The sequence below is a fragment of the Temnothorax longispinosus genome, chromosome 10, assembly GCF_030848805.1.
Source record: "Temnothorax longispinosus isolate EJ_2023e chromosome 10, Tlon_JGU_v1, whole genome shotgun sequence".
NCBI lineage: Eukaryota > Metazoa > Arthropoda > Insecta > Hymenoptera > Formicidae > Temnothorax > Temnothorax longispinosus.
In genome coordinates, this window is record NC_092367.1 from 19,597,136 (window position 1) to 19,618,031 (window position 20,896).

At 39.1% G+C, this 20,896-nt stretch overlaps 2 protein-coding genes across 6 annotated transcripts in view; one reads left to right on the forward strand and one right to left on the reverse strand.

Moving 5' to 3' along the window:
• The first annotated feature begins 142 nt into the window (after positions 1–142).
• LOC139820758 (uncharacterized) lies at positions 143–3,129 on the forward strand. Of its 2 annotated transcripts, XM_071791272.1 has the most exons (4): positions 143–1,446; positions 1,682–1,840; positions 2,065–2,274; positions 2,485–3,129. In XM_071791272.1, exons 2-4 carry the CDS (start codon positions 1,703–1,705, stop codon positions 2,611–2,613), a joined length of 477 nt encoding a protein of 158 aa, XP_071647373.1. In that variant the 5' UTR covers positions 143–1,446; positions 1,682–1,702; the 3' UTR covers positions 2,614–3,129. The 2 variants fall into 2 exon arrangements, with proteins under 2 accessions (XP_071647373.1, XP_071647372.1); XM_071791271.1 differs by having other exon boundaries at positions 143–1,840.
• Positions 3,130–4,097: 968 nt separating this feature from the next.
• LOC139820734 (uncharacterized) overlaps positions 4,098–20,896 on the reverse strand; it is a 193,473-nt gene continuing 176,674 nt past the window's right edge. For 2 of the 4 annotated variants that reach the window (XM_071791205.1, XM_071791209.1), the window contains 10 exons: positions 17,922–18,012; positions 13,290–13,538; positions 12,248–12,512; positions 11,597–12,053; positions 11,115–11,382; positions 10,292–10,661; positions 9,848–10,128; positions 9,414–9,659; positions 9,005–9,155; positions 4,098–6,448 (listed from right to left, as the gene is read on the reverse strand). In XM_071791205.1, the coding sequence (XP_071647306.1) occupies positions 6,165–6,448; positions 9,005–9,155; positions 9,414–9,659; positions 9,848–10,128; positions 10,292–10,661; positions 11,115–11,382; positions 11,597–12,053; positions 12,248–12,512; positions 13,290–13,538; positions 17,922–18,012 (2,662 nt within the window). In that variant the 3' untranslated portion in view covers positions 4,098–6,164. Of the gene's footprint in view, positions 8,129–9,004; positions 9,156–9,413; positions 9,660–9,847; positions 10,129–10,291; positions 10,662–11,114; positions 11,383–11,596; positions 12,054–12,247; positions 12,513–13,289; positions 13,539–17,921; positions 18,013–20,896 lie in introns of all 4 variants that reach the window. The other 2 variants (XM_071791208.1, XM_071791207.1) reach the window with 2 other exon arrangements.

Genomic DNA, 20,896 nt, shown 5'->3' on the forward strand with positions numbered 1-20,896 from the left:
TTTCGACCCAATTCTCCGTTTTTTTTTTACCAGCTCTAGCAGGATAGTTAACGATCAAAGTCACCTTTCGACTTAGGGTGACTTTGATCGAATTCTGATTAACCCGAGCGGCGATTAATTTGTCATATTCTTACATAATTTTTTTCATATGGATAAAATTAATTATTTGTTTAATAAATTAACTCTTCGTTGTTTAATATATTGGATTATAAAACGGCGCGTATAAAAATGCGTTTTTTCAAGTTTATGAATCATCCAACGGCGCGCGGCGCTTAAGCGTTATCGCGTGATCAGTTTTGGGAATTGATAAATATCCTGTCTTGCAAATTGTAGAGCTCGATCCGACCATCAGTTTGTGCTGCGCCTTTTCCGCGTCGTGACTAGTAAAATCGACGAGCAAAATGGATCTATTAAAAAGTTTTCCGTTTAACATGCCTATTTTTGAGAAATATTTTTTTTACACGTTTACTGCTTATCTCGTGGTAAGTACTTGCGAGCGCTGTAATGTCACGATATTCATCTATCCCATTTTCGAAAATGATGATTTACCGCATGTCTAGATTCTCTTTAAACGATTTATAATTTGCAAAATAAAATTGTAATTTGTGATTTTATTTTAATTGCATTTGTAATTTTATCTTAATTTCAATTTCATAATTTTATTATAAATTATATATATATATATATATATATATATATATATATATATAATAAAATTATAAAATTAAAATTAAGATAAAATATTTATAATATATTAATTTTATTAATTTATAATTTTATTATGTATAATACATTTCTGATTCTTCAAATCTTTTTCATACTACGACATGTAAAATAGCAAGATAAAACTCCGTCCTAAATTCTGACAAAAATTATGGATTATCTAAAGAGAACTTAAACATTGTACTCTGATTCTCGGATCAAGTTCGGTCTTTCAAATTTCTCTATAATTTAGTCCCTATATAATAATCTTCTACGCCTTAAATCATTACGCTTGAAGTCTATGTCTCAATTTACATCTAAAGCTAAAATTATGAAATTAATTCGAAGACGCCTCGAGATTAAATCGGTCAATATATAGTGACTGCGAATTACGGAAATAATTGTTACTTTATAAGCTTCATTAGTAAAATAGAATGTATTGTAAAATTATATGTATTAGCTAATAGAAATAATAATATTAGAGATACTTATGATGAAATGCGAAACGTCTTATTGTAGCTACGTGGGATATGCGCAATAACTTGGGCTACGATAGTGTACCTTTACGAGGTCAGATATCTTGATGCATGGACGAAGGGCGTCGCGATTTCGTTGGAGACGCTTATCGCTATCGGCGGCGTCCTCATTATTTTCGCTCTTTGCAGTGGCGGATACGGCATACTGTTTTTCGACAGTGCCAAATTCAGAAATCGATGCACCTATATTTCCCGCACGACTGTCACGGTGAGCTTTTCCGCGTATTATCCAACTTTAACTTTTTACGCGACACGAAGTTTAATTCTTTCGCTCTTATCAGTCTTATCGCGTGAGAACGAGCTTGTTCGGTCGATTCCTTACAATACGCGATATTCATATCTGCTATAGATTCGCGGAAGGTTTAGACAGCGGTGATTTAATATCGTAGTTTTATTAACTGAAAAAGTTGATTGAAGCGATTAACGGCGCTGCTTCCGGGTAGTTCACATCTTTATTCTTGATTATGCTGATTGTACAATCAGCCGTCGCAATCTACATGCTTGTACTGGTACCGAGGGCCGCTACCGATTTTAAAGAAGCCTTCAAGAATTACGGTTACCGATGTGAGGACACGAAGTTCGTAGATGATATTCAGGACAGAGTAAGATTTTTAAGAAATAATTTAGAAGTAAAATACTTCTTCACGCACGCGGCACAAATGTATCATTATTCGAGCCTTCAACCAAGTTACGTGTAATGAGATATTTAAGATACAGTATCTTATAGTAGAATGTAAATATTTAAGATATTTATATTCTACTATACCTATACGCAAATATATTCACAAATCGGATTAATATTACGACATAAAATAATTTTTTGCAGTCATATTGCTGTGGTATTTATTCCTACCATGATTATCAGGAGATTCTTGATATTTTAATCCCAGGCAGTTGCTGCAATAATTCTTGGGGAGTGTGTACTGCGGAGGATGTAGGATTTAGACCCGGTTGCGCATTTAGACTAAATACTTCTAGATTGATACACCAAGTTTACCTAATGAGCATCTTCATCTTGACTGTCACTGTAACTGTGGTAAATAGCACAACGAGATGACAAAATTGGAAAAACCACATAGATCGTAATATATAATAAGAAGAGACACAAGACAATAGTTGTGATTTTATCTCAATTCAGAAACGTCATGTCAAAATATAAATTTTTTGCTCTTAAGATTTTGTTGGTGGTTTGCAAATATCTTTTAATAATTTATATAGTATACATATATTTTTCTGCTCTTTTCAGTTGATCGGTTTCCTCTTCGCATTGTATCTGACGAATTCTATAAAGGAAAGAAATTCAGTGAAGCGTCAAGAGACATACACGTTATTACACGGGAATAATGCTAACAAAATATTTCCAGCCAGCTCTTAATGTTTTTCAATTCTTTCAGGAGGTATCTAACGCAGAGTTTGAAGTAGGAAAAATAAATATTATCGAACTTTTATTTTTCGGATTATGTTCCTATCTTTCTTTTTCTATATACGGTTATTTCAGTATCATATCGTCATATTTTAATATATTGTCGTCCTTTGACTCAAGTTTATACGTTTTTCGATAAATACCGGTTTTCGATAAAAGTTTAAAAATACGAAAAATTGTACAAATAATTAGCAAAACAGAATCGCGATTATCTTCAGCATTCATTAATCCACAGACATGAATATAACATCGTTTTTCTTTATTTTACATTGTATTTAATTATCTTTTTCGTCGTTTACGCCGATGCAATGTGTATACTTACCATTACCATTACCATTATCATTGCTGCTGTTGCTGCTGTATCGCGAGATGAAACTCCAGCTCTATCATAAATAAATATCTATAAATAACAACACGGTTACACGCGTATTTTTCTTTTTACGTTCATATATTGTCGTTATTTATTAAGTTCAAGAGAGGATAACTTACATTTGCATTGAGCTATGATACATACTATGTACATCGTCGTTCAGCAAGTCTCATTTCACGTGATTATCGTTTGACTTCGCTGCTTCTGCGACCGGGAATAAAGGTAGAGACACTGCTGTCCCCAATGTGTAGAACTTACAAACATCTTAAAGCTATGTCGTTAGTCTATTATTTTCAGGCTGCAGGACGAAAGTTGTTTCTTCGAAAAAGGAGTTTTACTCCTCCACAATCAGTTTAGCATTATAATTAAAATAAATACTGAAATAAATTACGGTCACTCGATTGGGATTAGTATAGCGACAGCGGAAATAATCTTTTAAGATCATCACTATTAGCACTAATTAACCCTGTACGGCATGATATAAATTAGAAAATTTCTTTTTACGTTAACTGTTAATGATATCTCATCATCACTTATTAGATCCATATTATTATTTAATAAATAATAACAGTGAAATATATATGTATAATTTAATCGTTTGATATTTATCCACTGTCTTACCTTAAATACGATCGTGACGATATAAAATATCATTAACGTATCACAAAGATCATAATTAAATATTTCTAAAGCTATTCTCAAATGTTCGCGAATCGTTGTCCGAGAAAAGATGATGTTACATTTAAAAAATCTGCGAGATTATCCGGCTTAAACATATTTCCCAAATTATTCAGACTACATTTCTAGTATAAATCAGTGCCTGCTCTATGAATAACGAGTACGATGATGTAGTATAGAGTTGATAAACGCGATCAGGCTATCAAGATTGTAAAAAAAATCGTGGTCTCACTTGCTTGACTAGAACAGCAGCAACGCGAGCAAATGCGGGGCAACTTTTAACGTCCGTGCAGCCTCTCCACCTCGAATATTGAACCTCGTCATGCGGGTATACATCTACGTGTAAAATATCTCGACCCCTATCGACTCATTATCTTAAATTTATGTAGTACGCTAATGATATTTACGCCTATAATCCGACCAAACGCGTTACTCAGAAATTCGCTCGTCCCGGAGCGACGAATTTCGTACAAATTACGCTGAAGTGACTCCCTATCTTCGTTCACGCAACAAAGTAATCGTTATTTCTTTACGCACGAAAAATCTCACTCTCTTTCTCTCTCTCGCTCTTTCGCTCTCTCTTTCTCTCCCTCACAATCTACTATGTTACAAAGTTCGGAAGCAAAATGTACAGGCTCGTTTACGTTCTTATCTCTAAGGACAGAAGAAAATAGTTCATCACGCGTGGATCGAATTGTCAATTAACGATATTCGCGGCTCTTGACGCTCGTTGACGATTGATGACGGGACTGGAGGGTAAGAAAGGGCGGAGGGGGGGGGGAGTATAAAATATCTAGCGGTTCATAAAAAATCGATGAGTACCTCTTAATCTATGCTCTCTAAGCTCACTTTGGAAGGTGATCGTGCCGTGATGCGTTTCGAAGTTATGATTCAATGATACTTCATATTGTTTAAAATGCGTTCTCGATGAAATAATGTTTCTTTTAATCAAGTGCAAGATCTCTGATAGAGTTAATTATTTAATAAAAAATTCTCAATTTTAAAAGTTTCCAGTATTAAATTAACTTTACATTTATGGGATAACGTGCCGTTGTTGTTATCGTGTTGGTGTGATGTGATGGTGAGAGAAGTGTTGGATGTGATGTATCCCCAAAAATACCATGCGCGACCCTCTGCGAGTCGCGATGGTGACTCCATTATTATTAAGTCTTCAAAAGTTAAATACAATCGTGAAGCCGATTTCTTAATTAATTTATAACTTAATTGGAACGTATAAATTTTTCAATAAATTTAATACTTGCTAAGAGAATGTTGCTATTTAATTTTCAAGCCATCGGAGATCTTGCTTTTTATAACAATCGTATACAATTTACCGAAATATTCGTGAAAAGAGGATAAGTTATATCTACGTCCATGTCGTGAGTGTGCGTTCATTCCGGTACGAGAGCCTTCCAATCGTGGCAATCCGTGCTCGTCGCACACGCTACTTTAGTGTCACAACAGGTCGACTACTGCTTACATATCCTTATCGCTAATTCTTTGATTAATACTTATCCGCACATACCCATTAGTAGATCCTTTTCGTTTAGGAAGTTCGCATCGAAGTATAGTGCAAATGTAACTCAAAATTTATGTAGCTTTACGCTGAAAAAGATATCGCTGTTCTATTTGACTTGATACAGGCAGGCTCTAGCCAGGAACAATCTGGGATCAAATCTGGATGCAGTTTGTATCTAGCTCGGGCCAACTTATTCTAGTTGATCAACTTCACCTTCGACTGTACCACAGTGCGTTATTTATATCTCGAGTAAGAGGAAGCTCGCAGAGAAAAAGAGACAAGACAAGTTCTTGTCTCAGACTATAAATCTATCTTCGACGTGACACTTCGAGTTTTCCCAATTACTTAGTGATAAAACGTCAGGACTGTAAGATTTCAAAACTCGAACCGCAGCATCGAGGATGTATAAGAAGGTAATGTACAAATCGTTCTCTCGTTCATCGTTCACGATTCGTTCATCGTGAGAGGCTGACGAGCGACATTGACCTAATGTGACATTTCTCACATGATTACAAAATAATCGATCTTTGACGAAACCTTATTTACCTTTTGTTGCATAATGGATATAGAATCAGACGTTTAAGTAGAACTCGCCGTTTTGATTTGCTATAATTAGCGTGATTGGGAAGAATATTTGACGATGTGTCGCGTTTAGTCAACTCGCGGGACTTTTCCCAGCGGATGCGAAACTTACATACATATTTTTTCGACTTCGAAGACAAGCGATTTAAAATTATAATTTCGATTTAAAACCATCTCTACATTAAAAAATGTAATGTATTAAAAACAATTCGTTAAAAAGGGAATAAAACAAAATTAGATTTCCCGACTAAATCGATAAAACCAAGACATCGTGTTTCACCAGCCGGGAAGAGCTCGCGTTCAGACAAAAATTTCCACGCGTTTTGTAAAATCAATCCGCCGTCGCCGTTGTTCCTAGAGCGACGAGAGCTTCATGATGTCGCTGTTGAGATCGGCGGACGGTACGTCATCGTCCAGGTCGAAGGGGCTGCTGTCCGAGCCGAGCGAGGAGGGTCCCACCGCCGTCGTTGTTGTCGCCGCCACGACAAACTCGTCGAGGAAGTCGAACGAGGCCACCGCCTCGCGCTCCTTGTCCCCGTAGCGCACGAAGAAGTCGTCACCGCGGCCGATGATCGACGGCCGGGACGAGCCCCAGGAGGACGGCAGCCGGAGAACGCGATGCGCCTGGGCCGCCGACGCTGAAGAAACCAAGGGCACACAGCAGCGGGTCAACAGATGCTGCTCTCAGACTTCACTCGATCGACTCGATTTTGCGCTCTTTCTCTCTCTCTCTTCTCTCTATACCGGCTCTAGCAGACACAGAGTAGCTCGGCTTAGCACTCTCTTTCACCGTATATTCACGTCTCCCTCTCACACCCTCTCTCCCTATTCCACTTTCGTTCTTTCTTTCTCTTTCTCACTCCTTTCTCACGTCTCCTCTATCCGTCCGTATCGTCTCTCCGCCTTCCACTGTCGCTCCACCGCACCGGTTACACCTTTCTTTATTTCTTTTTTTTTTTGTAGAATTTAGGCATTTGGCGGGTGCACGACCGAGTGGGTGATGCATGATGTACCGTCGAACAAATCATGCGTGCGACAATTTTATTAATTGTATTCGTTTTCATGAGTTTTATGCAATAAATCATGGACAGAAGTTATGTGGATATTCTTACTTATTCCCAGAACTTCTGATCTTAATTCTAAGCTTTACTGTAGACTTTATACAAGCTGAGACAGTCTAATTTTTTGGCAAATAATTAACAATAATTTAAAGATATATGTATTAATCTTAAGGAATAATAAATTCTAACAAATTTATACCTAATTTATCTTTGATAACATTATTCGTTAAACATGTTGCACGCTATTTATCCAACGTACTTTGTATGACATGATTATGATTCGCTCAAGAATAATGATAAATTAAGAATTACATGTGTATATGATATCAAAAGATGTTACTTCTATGAAGCAAGAAAAAAAATTAATTCAGGTTGGTTACAATTTTACATGAAATTAAGAATGATCGATAGTGAAATTAATGATCTAACATATAGACAGGCATATAATGAAATGAAGCGATCGAGAATGAAGATGAAGATGCTGAAACGGTCTTGCACGTGCCAATAAGGTTTAGAGATTATCAATTCGCTCGCAGTACAACGAGAGAGAAAGTAACTATTCTCAATTTATACCCTGACGCAATTCCACTTGAGGAGCTATTTCACTTTAGAGTGATACATAATGTTTATATATGCAGTCTCATGTATTGCACACGCGCTAACGCATTTTTCATTTTTGAAAAGATATTAAATGACATTAAATTTGCACATCAACTTGCACTCTTGTCTAAAAGTCTTTGGATATTTTGAATTGCTTTGCACTTTTGTAGATAGTTACGTTTGATTATCCATATAAAACTAGATATAATGCATTTAAGAAATTGCACTACGTTTGATTACACGGTGTAATCTTCTTCTTTGATTATATATACACACACGTTTCACCATTTTGATTATTTATATGATCAACATTCATTTATATTTAATGTACCTTTCTGTATCTTGTCCCAAGACTTTCGGACGGCAATGTGTGCCAAGTAGGCCACGCAAATACGCGTGAACGAGACGGAGAGATGGAATTGCGTGAAGGTGTTACGCCAGGAATGTTCTCTGCCGGTTAATAATTCTGTTAGTATAAACCAATGGTCAGTCCGTTGTGGGCGTAACACGTGGTTCAGTTCAGGACGAAATAGGTTCCCCGGCGCGGCAATGCATTCCTCCCAATTGGTCATGTCGCTTATAGAAACTGATCGTCACTAAGCCGAACTACGTAGCTTTTCTTGTGACAATCAAAGCACACCGCGTAGGAGCTACCATCTGAACAGAAAATATGGAAAAGGCAATGTACAGCGAAAAGGCTACTGAGCGCGAGCGGGGATAGTAACGCCGATTGTACTGTAATTGTACTGTGTTAATTGCGAGTGTCTAAAGTCTAAAGTAATTGCGAGAGTAGATAAAATAGCCGCTCGATCGAGTGTGACGTGACGTGTAAAAGTGTGGCATCAATTTTGTATAGCGAGAAGGGTGTAGACGTGTTGCCGTCTTAAGCTTTTGAGAGCAAGCACTATTCGCACACCACCTAAACTCTGTAAAACGTCATCAAGCTTGTTTCTTTCAACATTAGGCGACTATACATGTGAATAATCGTCAGAACATCTAAAATGTCTTTCCTTGAAATTTAATAACGCAAACACGATTTTGCAAATAAAGTATAAGATGCACAGATGCACACACATATAAAACTGACTCTAAATATAATATGAGATTTAATTAATAATGTATTCAATACTTAAATTCGTTAAAATTAAAATTGAGTTTTATAATCTAAAGTCAATATATAGCAGCATTTTATCCACCAAAGTAGATCATGTATAAAATGATAATTTAGATATTCTGCATACAACGTATAGACATCCAATATTAGATTTTTGTTAATCAGATGCTTTAGCTTCAAGCTTTTTGCACGTTTCCACGCTGATCGATTAGTAAATTTCGTTACAACTTTAAACAAAAAGCATAATGAGAGTATTAAATAGTTGTTGATAGAATTTAGTTAGTTAAGGATTAGGCGCTAAGAATGATAGTGATCGTAAAATCGCATTTAAATTATGCGTTTTGCGCAAAGGTGAGGTGGTGATGCGCGAAAACGGCATGGCAAAAGTGTCTACGGAGTAGATACCCGAAGACAAATACCTTTCTTTTGCCGTCGGTACCGGTGTAATCTATGCAAGTGTCGGTAATCAGGTGGTTCATCCCCTGAGTCGCTACCCGCCGAACCGCTGCTCGATGTCGCTGAGGAACTTTCGCTGCTCGCTAACATCACGTCTAAGAGGTTGGCTCTGGCCTAAGTAAAAGTATAGCGATTAGTATTACGTTTATTTTTACAGGAATAAAAACACGAGTAAAGTAATTTACGTAATATCTTTCATTGGGAGTTTTGAAAAATTATTGTATTTTATTAAATAATTTCTAGCGATCGATTTTTATCTATAAATTAGTCAACCCGTCAGAGCATACTTTGCGAGTATTATTCTATTACTTATGACTTATATGTTACTTAAAATTTCTATATTTTAATTTTATGTTTTGGCAGGCAGCTCACCTTAGGGTCGGTGAAGTCAATATCACGTTCAACGTGAACCCATCCTGTAGGACAACAGCAAGCGAGATCTAATTTCTCCAGCTGTACTTGCGAATCGTTGTTAGCGATGTTAGTGGTAGTATTATCCTCACCCTTCCGAATCATGCGGTTCAATTCGTCTATAACATCCTTGGACGTGGCGCGCTCATGGAAGCTCAATGATCGATCTCTGCCCTCCACGAGAAGCGTTGCTCGTGCCGGGCTGACCTATATGAATATCACGTAATCGTTATTACAATAAAACGTTTTGCTAGAAATTAAATTATCAATAAAGTTTCGTAAATTTTTCCTTCAAATAAGAAAATTATTTCTTCAGAAAACAAAGGAAATTGCACGGGGTCAGCTTTCCTTTTCCTTTGTGCAAATTTAAGTAGTATTCGGAAGCAAAAACTTACAACCGTACTAGGCGTAGAGGAAGTTGCGGCTTCTTCGTCCTCCTCGGGAACGGCTCCCAATTCTGATGGAGTTACTGTAGTATACGTGATACCGCCGTTACACGACACGGCGCTTACAATTCTCTCCTCGGATGCCAACGGTGGTACCTGTATCTGATCGAGCAGCTCGTCGTTGCAGCTCGTTTCGATCGCGTTTCCGGGACTGCCTTCCTGAATGGATGATCCTTCTACCTCCGCTATCTTCGTCTCCCCCGTGGAATCATTTTTGCTAAGGCCCACTTCTGTAAGTAACGCGATTTAAGACACATTTTTTTAATGTCCTTTCGAAAAAGTTTTTCATTAATTGCTCTTATATTTTCTTCTTGTATAATTACGTTAACGATAATTTGGGTGGAAAATAGCCCGTTTTCCATTTAATTAACAAATACAATTGAGTATAATCACCTTCGGTCGAGTGAGACGCGTTTTGCGATTCTACGGGATTGTTCGGTAACTCCGCGAGGTACATCTGTTGTTCAGCGATGAAAGACAGGACGCTTTGAAGCGCTTGTTCCCTATCCGGTGGCGGTCTACCACTCCTGGACGATGTGCTCGCCAGGCTCTTGGTACTCTCGAACTTTACTAGCCGGTAAAAATCTCTGGTGAAGTCCGTGCCGATTGACGGAGTATCGGGATCGTCACTACAGCCGGAGAGCGCCGCCGACGAACGCTTACTCGAGTTTTCCAGGGCACCTTCCTCGCTGCTCCACGACGCACCGGGACTCGAGGCGTACGGCCAGGGTCCGGTCGCTCTCGCGTCCATTAAAAGCGCAACCTGGGAAATAAAAGATTATAATTAGCTGAGAGAGTTGGTGTAACATAAATCTGAAACTCGCTAACTTTATTTTAAAAATTGATTTTATGACTGTAATTTAAACTGAGTCAAGTTTAGCTATTCAATATGTATTATTATCATCTGTTTTAAATTACTTAAAAATTTTTAATAAAACTTAAAGATAAAGATAAATAAGAAACGGGTAAATAAGTGCTCAATTAGTCTGGAATATTGAGACAAATATTAAATAATTAAAAGTTGCAATGATAAATGGCAAATCTAAATTCTTTATAAATTAACTTTTTTGCAAATTTGAAATAATTACATACGCCTATATTCATTCGAATTAATCAGACTGTAATCGACTAAACTTTTCGCAATGACATTTTTATTAGGATAACTAAACAAACATCGTAGATGTCGATCGATATCGTGTGCACTCGACATACACACCAGCTCTCCTCCAGCCCTATCGGCGAGATAGCTCGCGCCATTCCACAGACACTCGTTCGCGTCCTCCTCCAATTCCAGGAGATTATGCTCCTTGATTGCCGGCAGGGCGGGCGTGTTTGTAGTAGCTGGTTGCTCCTTCCACATTGCGGATTCATTTTGTGCGAGGTCTTCCGTGGACAGGGAGAAACTCCAATCCTCCAGCTCCGCCCTGTCGTACTCCAATTCGAGCAGATCTCGGTGCTGTTGCGCGCTTCTACTGTCGTCGAGCCTGAAACCCGTGCGATGATCAATTCCAGCGTATTTTCACACCGGATTAATAAATCTCATAAAAGAAATTAATAACATTGATAAAATAGAAAAATGGAAGATTTATATATCAAAGAGTCATACTCGCGCATTTCGCTTTTACGTTTCTCTAATCAACTCTTCATAATCCACAGTTATATCCCTTTGGAGGCTTTTTGATGATATAGCAAACAAACCTGAGCCATTGTTGCACGTACTCGGCGTCCCAACCCTCTTCTTCTACCAACAAGAGGGAAGATGATCCCATGGGGCTAGGCAATTTGTACGGTGTAAAATTGGTAGTGGTGGTAAGCTTGAGACAGAGGTGGCTGTCCGAAAAGCTGCGCATCACATGCTGATAGGGCAGCAGATCCTTAGTCGGCGGATAGCTGTGGCGCGGATTGATGCCCATGGTGAGATTCAGAGGTAGGAAGAGAACATCCGGATCGCCGACGTCGAGGGCGACGAGACGCGCATCCGGTGACACGTCGGCCTCGGTCTCGTCGGTGGCCTCCTTCAGATCTTCGAGGCCGCGCGCCGACGGTTCCTGACGCGTGCCCTCACCCTGGACGTCGCTCGACATGGTCGAGTAGCCCTCGTCGCGATTACCGCTCTCCGGGCTCTCGCTGCCCTCCTCTTCCGACGGTTTTTGCGCTGCAAACGATTCGGTCGAGCAGTCCCGAAGAGTAGGTGCGTCGCGGTTTTGTCTTATCTCTTTAGATTGCATTGCATCATTGGCGTATAAATCAAGTCATAATAGAATAAAAATTAAAAAAAAAAATTAGAGAGTTCTAGCTACGTTTGATTCCACGACAAATGCGTTAATCACGATGAAAAATAATTAGTACCAAGAGGTCTGCTGCGTCGGCACTTAGTGGTTGCCATCACGGGTATCTGCAAGTTGAGGGAACGCGGCCTCGAGAGGGGAACCCAGGCAGGGTCTAGACCCAAAGCGGCAACCAGGGCGGCTGGACCAGCCTCGATGATTCCTTGGATAAGTTCGGTCGGGCTTCCAGGACTGGCAGCCTGCGCCAAAAGTCCCGATAATGCTCGATTTTGAGCCTCAAGCTCTCGTATACGTCTCTGCAATGCGCCTATTTCTTCCCTGAGACCCTGATAACATCCATTAGCCATCAGTACTCTTGCTCGATATATCTCGCAATGATATACCGTTCAAAAAGCGCATTAACGAATGGGGAAAAACGTGTTAGCGGCAGATTAATCCTTTCAAAAAGCAGTATTTTTCAAGTAAACTTTAAAATTGATATTGAATGTGCTTCTAATGTTAAAAATATGTTTTCCGCTTTTACCATTTAATTTTTTAAATTTTACTTTTTCCGTTTTTTTTCTGAACTATTTATCTTAGAAGGAACAAATAATACATCAGTATCGAATATTTTTTTATTTTCTATCATTCTCTAAATTTTAAAAAAATTAATGTTCTCGAACAAATTATTATTATTATTTCAAGCGTGAAAAGTCCTGAAAGTTATTATAGAGTACTAAAAATTACGAATAAATTTTGTCTATGTAGGTATATTCTATGAATAATCTAAAATCATAGAGGCTGAAATTTTGTCTAACAATAAGTCTAAGAAAAGTTCATAAAATAAAATAAAATATTAGAATCTTATCTTTTCGCACACAAAGTCCATTTTTAACAACTTTAGTCTCCAAAAGGAAAGCCTTTCCAAAGTCACGCTTGAAGAAGCTTTTCTTGCAGAATTCTCATAATTCCAAAGTTTATACGCAAGTTCTTCAGCATTCTATGTACATAATAGCCTTCGTAGAGCATACGCTTTCGCGGCGGGCTATTCGGTGGGGACGAGAAGAGATAAAACGAGAGATAGAGAAAAGGGGGAGGGTGGTAACGAGAGCATAGCGATGAACCTTTTGGGATAGGAGAGCGCGGACCACCTGGTTGGCGACGTCGTCCAGGCACCGCTCGTATTGCCGACGCTGGGCGTCGGCGTCCCGTGCCAGGGCCGCGTGCTCCGTCTCGAGGGTCGCCAAACGTGCCACCAGCGCGGCGTGCACTTCACCGGCGCATGCTGCCTCTAGACCGCGCAGCTGACCACGCATCGACTCGTTCTCCAGCTGCAGCTTCGATATCTGCGCCTGGTACTGGTGCACGCGCGCCTGTAAACAGAACGTGCGAAAATTATTCCTGGCACATCCGACCGTAGACCGCATCTAAACTACGTGACGTCGCACAGAGACGATGCAGGGATACAGAGTTGTTAATGATACTTTATGAACAATGTTACGCGACGTGACAATACCGGCGTGATAGTAATCCGGAATTTGTTATAACGGCACGGGAATTATCGTGGTGGGATCTGAAAATTAACAGTAACTCTATTCCTAATTACAGCAAGCTGCAACGATGCGGGATAATTATTGTTGCTAGTACTTTATTAAAATATAGCGTATTATAATGATAACGATCATTATAACTAATTAATATTGCATAATAATTATTATTATCGTTTGTATCTATATCTATAATGGCGGTGCATAATGTGAAATTCTCTCTCTCTCTCTCTCTCTCTCTGCACATTTTAAAATGTAAAGCAGGACATTTTGTTAAAAAGCAAAAAGACTTGACTAAAATTCAAAAGATAATATAACGTCACAGTTACAAAATTTAATTTATAAAGACCAATAAATTTTCGGATTATATAATTACACTATATTACAAATAAAGCTACTTTTAGCTTTTCTTCAAAAATATCTAAATCATGCAACAAGGTAGTAGGCAACTCCAAATCTGGCACTATAATTTCTAGGACGTTTATAGATCATCTGGTGGAATGTAAAATAAATTATTGCTCGGCGAACGCTTTCGTGTACCTATATTCGGTGGTTCTAATCCTATTTAAAGCACAATGCACATTCGCAATCATAATCTCGATCTTAACTCAGTGTGAAAGTAAAAAATTGCAGGCCAACGAAGGCCAGAAGTATTCCATAAATATATCCCACGTTATAGCACGCGCTAGAGCTCAATTCCCGGCGGTCGTTAAAATTAAGCGCTAATGGATTGTTCCGATCCTATCAAACCGGAGTGACTCACGTCGCCCTTTGCGGCTCCAGGGTGTTAAACATCGTACTCGCGTTTAACTCGGTCACTGTAAAAAGAAAATCGACCGGTCGGATCGCGGAGATTTAAATATCCCAAGCAGCACCACGGATATTTCCGCAATTACCTCGACGGACGGTCTTATTGCGGAACGGAACCGCTCTTAAATTATCCGTTCTTAAAATACCTGGAACATCCAACGGTCTTCTTACTCCTGCTCTCAAATGGGAATAATTACGCCGTGGCACTCGTGACGATTGCCATTTGCCTCTTAAATACCCGCTCACAGGACTACACATGGAGAACACCCTAGTCGCAGCGAGGGATTATTATGTAAACGCACGAGACTCTAATTCGGACGCTCGAAAATATAAAAATCCATTTTTCACTCTATTTCCGTGAATTATTGAAAATTATCTTTCACATTCATCAAAAGTACTTTAAGTTTAATCATTTCTCTGAGAAGAGATGCAGAAATATAGAATATATCAATTATAGGAATTGATCCTTCATGATTTCAACTTTCTTAACTTGTGTTTGAAAGAAAAAAGTTTGCTACATGTACACCGGAATTTTTCTTAAATGCTTGTTTCAAGATGCCGCTATCGTTCTTTCTAAAGTTGGAGAACCTCCCAATGTCTGATTTTTAGTACCATCGGCTAGGGAGCCTCAGTTGCAGTTGAGGTCTTTAAAAACTTTAACCCCCCCACTGCCGAAGTTTTCTTACTTTCGTTCTCAAACGGAAGTAATTACGTGACGGTGAGGTTCGTGACCGGTTCGCTTCTCTTATTGCTGTTTGCCTCGAATCAGGACTCGGTCTTTTAAACGGCGAGTTCAACGAGAAACGAGTCGAAAACGTTTCGGCGAACGATTGGGCACATTGTTTACTGGACGAGTTTCTCTCGCGACTCGCGGTCGGGCACGGTAATAATAACCGGTCGTTATTAGCAGAAAGGCGTTTAACGTTGAATTAGTGCCGCGGAGAACCCTGTCGGGGACAGGGTGCTAATAGAGGGTGCGTGTGTCTGATTTATAACACTCGGCCCTCGCTAACACACCCCCGCGTCGCATCGAGCGAGGAAACCAACGATTTTCTGTCGTGCCTCGGCCTGAGGGAGAGTAAAAGTGCACAGACCGTCCGCCTTCTGCGAATTCTCGTCGACACGCGTTATTTCTCGATGACGCAGAGATCCCAAAATTCCATATACACTCTGCTTAAAGAAACAGCTAAAAAATCCAGGCGTTTCTATTTTACGCCTATATTCTCGCTGTAACGTAAATTTAGCTAATTCAGAGTTAATAATAAAAACTGGATGTCAAAATCTTCCTCATATTGAAAATAATTAGTAAAAATACATATTATAATTTGTATAACATAACCATCTGTTATTATATATTATATTTTTTAAACGATGAAATATTTTAAACCTAAACTATCAAACGTTAATTGTTGTACTTCATGAGTTCAGTTTTTCAATTTTTCTCTTTAGCAAGGAATCAGAGTTTCGCAATTCCTTTAAAACGGTTCTCTTGCGGATCTCATCGTCTTGTCATTCGATCTGATCAGACAGAATTTTTTCCTTTGCTAATCGTCACCGATTCACATGCAGCAATAGAAGTACATTTGCGCGTTTAGACGTAACGTTATACACTACGCTTCTCATAGAGATTGCGCGGCTTGTCATTGACAGGCGGTGCCGGGTCGACATCGAACCTGGGGATCGAGTGACGATCGATATTAAACATTATTTCGTGGGGGACGGCGATATAGCTTCTCTTTCTCGCCCGTTCTCTCTGCCACTGCTATTGCTACTGCGGGGGGGGGGGAGAGAAGACACCCCCCCGGTACGACTCTTTTAGGGGCAAACCGCCCGTGAACGAGATAGCGCGCGTGCCGTAAGGATCGGCAGTAAACGTCCGCGTTTACTGTTCCCTCCCTTTATTACCTGGGCTTCCGGTATACGCGTTTTATGTTGAAAATCATCGCCCGCGAGAGCTTTACGAGAGTCGCGAATTGTGGAAACGAGTAGCAAGCACGCGAGGGCAAGTTTATCGGCGCTATTCTTTTGGATGGGATAGCAGCATCCATTCCGGAATCGCTTCGCGATTCGCGCATAGTACGGCGATTGCCGTATTAACTTTAAAATTTGGTGAACCTAGGAGAGTTAATGCGATGTTGCGTCACACACACGGTGACAACGTATAGAGAAAATATGAGAAAAGAATTGAAAATGTCAATATTTCAAGTATATTTTCCGGTAGGGTTTTTATTATAATGAGATAAATAACTAATTATATATTAAATTGAGAGAGAAAAACATTACAAAATATAATTTATATAAATTCTTTGAAGACATAAGATCGTAAAAATTTTAAAATATAAAATCTCCAAAATTTCAATATAATCGATAGAGTTTTGATTAATATGAACCATAATAGATATACGTTCAATAGAATGTACGCTTATAATATAATAAATTTTAATTACATTCTAGTTTTTGCTTGAGATATTTCATTGTATCACATAATTTGATTATTCTCTCTCAAAGGAAAGTGCAATAATAAGATAAACTTGCGAAAAAGGGAAAAGAGAGGAGTCATAAATCTTCGCAAAAGCTGAAATCAAGGAATTAGATCGCAGGACCGTGATGATACAAGCGATGTGCGCGAAACGAGACAAAGCTGCCGTGAGAGAGAGACCCCGGCACGCTATTTGACATTTAATAATGGGAACCGAGCAAAATTCGGGTTTGTAACAATGCCCGGGACAATCCGGGCCGAGTGCTCGCGCGGTGAAATACAATAAGGGTACGTCGCCGTGAAGAAGACCGGTATTATTGGATAAGGGGAAACCTTTTACGGGACTGTCATCGCGCTGCGGCTTCCACGCGAATACCGTATACCTCACAACGCGCGATTCCCTAACAATAAGTGCTCGATTGTCGTCTGATCGCGTATCAACATCGATTATCTCCTCCGCGTGTCATCGCCTCGTGCAGCATCACGTGCTACGTTTGATTGACAAAGACGGGAACAAATTGTAGAGATAAATTCGTTGGGAATATCGCCTACCATGAATTCTCCTATACTGTTTTAACATATACTGACTACCCACAAAGTCCGAAGCTTGTTTAAATCGTGATACGTCTATTTAGTTTCACAAGTTGAACATTATACAATAAATTTTTACATTTAATCCTCTATTTATAATTCCGGTACTGAAATAAGATTAGAGGAGATTAGAAACAGTCCTTCTATTTTTATCTTATGCTCGTTTTGCGTAAGACTTTAAAATTATAAATATAAATTGCTAGGTGTGTGTGTGTATCCCGTAAGTTGGACTCAATATTTTCATTTATATAAGATTACGAAGAAGGAATTTAAAAAGATTATTTAGAGAAGATCTATAAACTAAAATGTAGCAAATTATTCTTACGTACTTCGTAGGACAGGGTGAGCGCCGTTTTCTCCTGCTTCAGCTGTTCGGCCCGGTGTTTCTGTTGCAGCAGACTCCGCGATGACTCCTCCATTCTGCAACAAATCAGAACCGTCAGCGTAAGGAAGCTCGCGGATTTTAATCCTCGTTGAAAAGATCCTAATTGAATGAACCATTGAGACCATTCTCGTAGCTCCTCGGTAGCTTTCTATTGTGCTGTGCGGAAATTTATTTGCTCTCTCGTCGGCCTCGCCTTGGCTCTGAAGAGCCTCGCTTTCGGCAAAAGAGATTCCAATCCCGCGAGATAAACTCGCAAAGAAGATCTCTTCTTTTTCACGAGTACTCTCTATTGTTATCTCGTGCTCGCTCTACGTAAGAATTTTTAAAATTGTAATTATAAATTGCCAGATATGTGCGCCGCAAGTATTGGACTCACGATGATTTTATTTAAATAAAATATTAAAATCGCAAATTATAGACACCTCTTTGTAAGACATTTATTTTGCACAATTTCAAAGTTTGACAATTATCTCTGAAACTTTCACCCTCTTAACTTTCTAGATTCTAGACTTGAGTATTAAGTAGACTTAAGTATCTCTGAATACATTTCATATTCTTCAGGCGGCGTCTTCATTTCCTCGGTGTCAAGCCTGCTTCTTTTCTCGCATTACTCTCGAAGGAGCAAATCGAAAGATCAGGATTCTTGTTTGGCGAACTTTCTCATGCGCGGACGCTCCGCGGGGTTAATGATCTGATTAGGGATGCGAGGGCGCGGCTGAGATATGAAGCCGATTTAAGCTTTTCGAGGGAGGCTTTCGAGCGAGAGGTTGCCGCAGCGCCTGGCAACACCCTCCGTCTTCCCATCGGCGCGGCCCCCCACAGGACAGATATCGTTGCTTATGTCCTTGGCGAAGTAACTTTCGAGCCAGTTACGAGTTTCAATTCGATTGTACTCCGTTGACATTTAATAAAGGTAAATTCAGGGCTCGCGCGCGGAGAAATCGCGATCTCGCTAATTGGATAACTAAATATATGATAAGGAATTTAATACATATATCTTACAGAAATATCTTTAATATATATGTGTATATTCCAACAGATATGTTATCTTAACTATATAAACTTCAGAGATTTATATGTATTAAGTCTATAATAACTTAAACGTACTAAAAAAATTATGAAATAGAAAATGTGTTGTATAATGTTTCGATTGTTAGAATTTTTGAAATCTTGATTCAAAATCTCAATGATCTCGACTCATTGTCAGAAGAATAAACAGGATATTATATTTGAAGCTTTCATGCATAATTATTCTTGAATGCTGTTTAAAAATATTTTTATTACAGATGGAAATAAACGCACGGATATTTTTTGACGATATTAAAATATCTATTAGTTAGTTATCACTAGTTATAATTACTATTTTTATAAACAAATAATTATTAATATTGTTAAATTAATTGTGTTGAATATCATCATTGTATTTAGAAAACTTGTGGAAGCGCGGGGACTTATTTCGTTACTGTTTGCTGTTTTACATTTTTAGTTAGGCGAGGAAGTACGAAAGACCGTGCGAGAGCACGATCGATCGTCGAAGTAACGCTCGCAATTGCTGCACCCTTAAAACGGGGTATAGCTCCCCCAAGCAGCGCTCCCTCGCCCTCACTTTCTCCTCCGCTTTTCTACTTCTCTCTGTTTTCGCTCGAAACACATGGCACGAGCAAGCCGGTCCTCATGATTTACAACTGTTGCTCGGCAAATTCGATTACGATGATTCTGGGGTACTGTGCTCGAATCGCAGGCGGAAAGATGCTCGTTAATGCCGCATAGCCATTCAAGAGCATCTACGCGGACTAATTTTTTTTCAAAATATTATCCAATTTTTATCAAAGATACAACAAGTATTCCAAATTTATCATTAGAGCTGTCGGTATCTTTAATGATAAATTTCAGTAATATTTATTCTTATATATTAAAAGAAATAAAAGATTTTACACAAAATTTACATATTCCATTTCCGAGAACGAATCTCCGTTAGGGTGACGCGACGGTTTCTCTGATTGCGTAATTGTAATTACTATTTACACATATTGGTAGTCGCGTGAGTGGCAGCGGCACGCACGTCTCGACGCACGCACGCGTGAGCTTTGCAAACTCAGAGTCGGCAGAATAAACAGCGTATCGGCGTTCAATCGCGCGCATGGCGCGTTCACATGATGTACCCTTTGTGCATCGATGTCATTATCATATGGAAATTGTTACGTTCGTCGGTTTTACGCGCGTATCGCGCATCGCGCCGGGGACACGTCGATTTCGCGTTCGTTAACGCGTCGCCGTCGCGTCGAAACTTCATCGGTCACGAATCAACATTCGTTCCATACGTGCACGGGGGGATACGCCGTGTAACAATGTCATCGACGCCGCCGGTAGAACGGATGTGGAGTTCGGCGGCACGATTGTGCGCGGGACGAAGATTAATTTCCGGCAAGCGCTCCGAAAACGGCTCGCTTTCATATCCGCGAAATAACACGCGTTTGCGCATCGATCTTCGCGTAGCTGCATCTTCACGTCCGCTTTTACGTCGTTTAATACTTTAGCAAAATGCTGCGTTACGAATTGCAATACGAGTCTTTCTCCTCGGATTCATATCTGCCACGATTGGAATTTTATTTTGTTATATTTTACCATGTATCGTTCGGATTTGAAGTCTCGTCACAAATCTTCGATTGACATTTATATGAGCCTGTACAAGACAAAAGCTACAAATTTTATGTAAACTATAATTTTATATTTTACAAATTTCTTTAATCAATATTTTTAATTATCATCTTTGTCAATCTTTAAATTTTGATTAAAATACTGACTTAATATTTAATTATTCATTTCAATGTTGCTGAATATACAATTTACTCGACATAATGCTTTCCTGACTACCTTATTACTTATTCTAACAATTTATCGAAGAAATGCCGACCGAAT

Bases quoted from the DNA above. Each gene is read 5' to 3' on its own strand.
- LOC139820758 (XM_071791271.1), top strand. From the start codon at position 1,703: ATGCTGATTGTACAATCAGCCGTCGCAATCTACATGCTTGTACTGGTA. The intron at 1,841-2,064 runs GTAAGATTTTTA...AATTTTTTGCAG, and splicing joins TAGATGATATTCAGGACAGA to TCATATTGCTGTGGTATTTA. The intron at 2,275-2,484 runs GTAAATAGCACA...TGCTCTTTTCAG, and splicing joins TGACTGTCACTGTAACTGTG to TTGATCGGTTTCCTCTTCGC.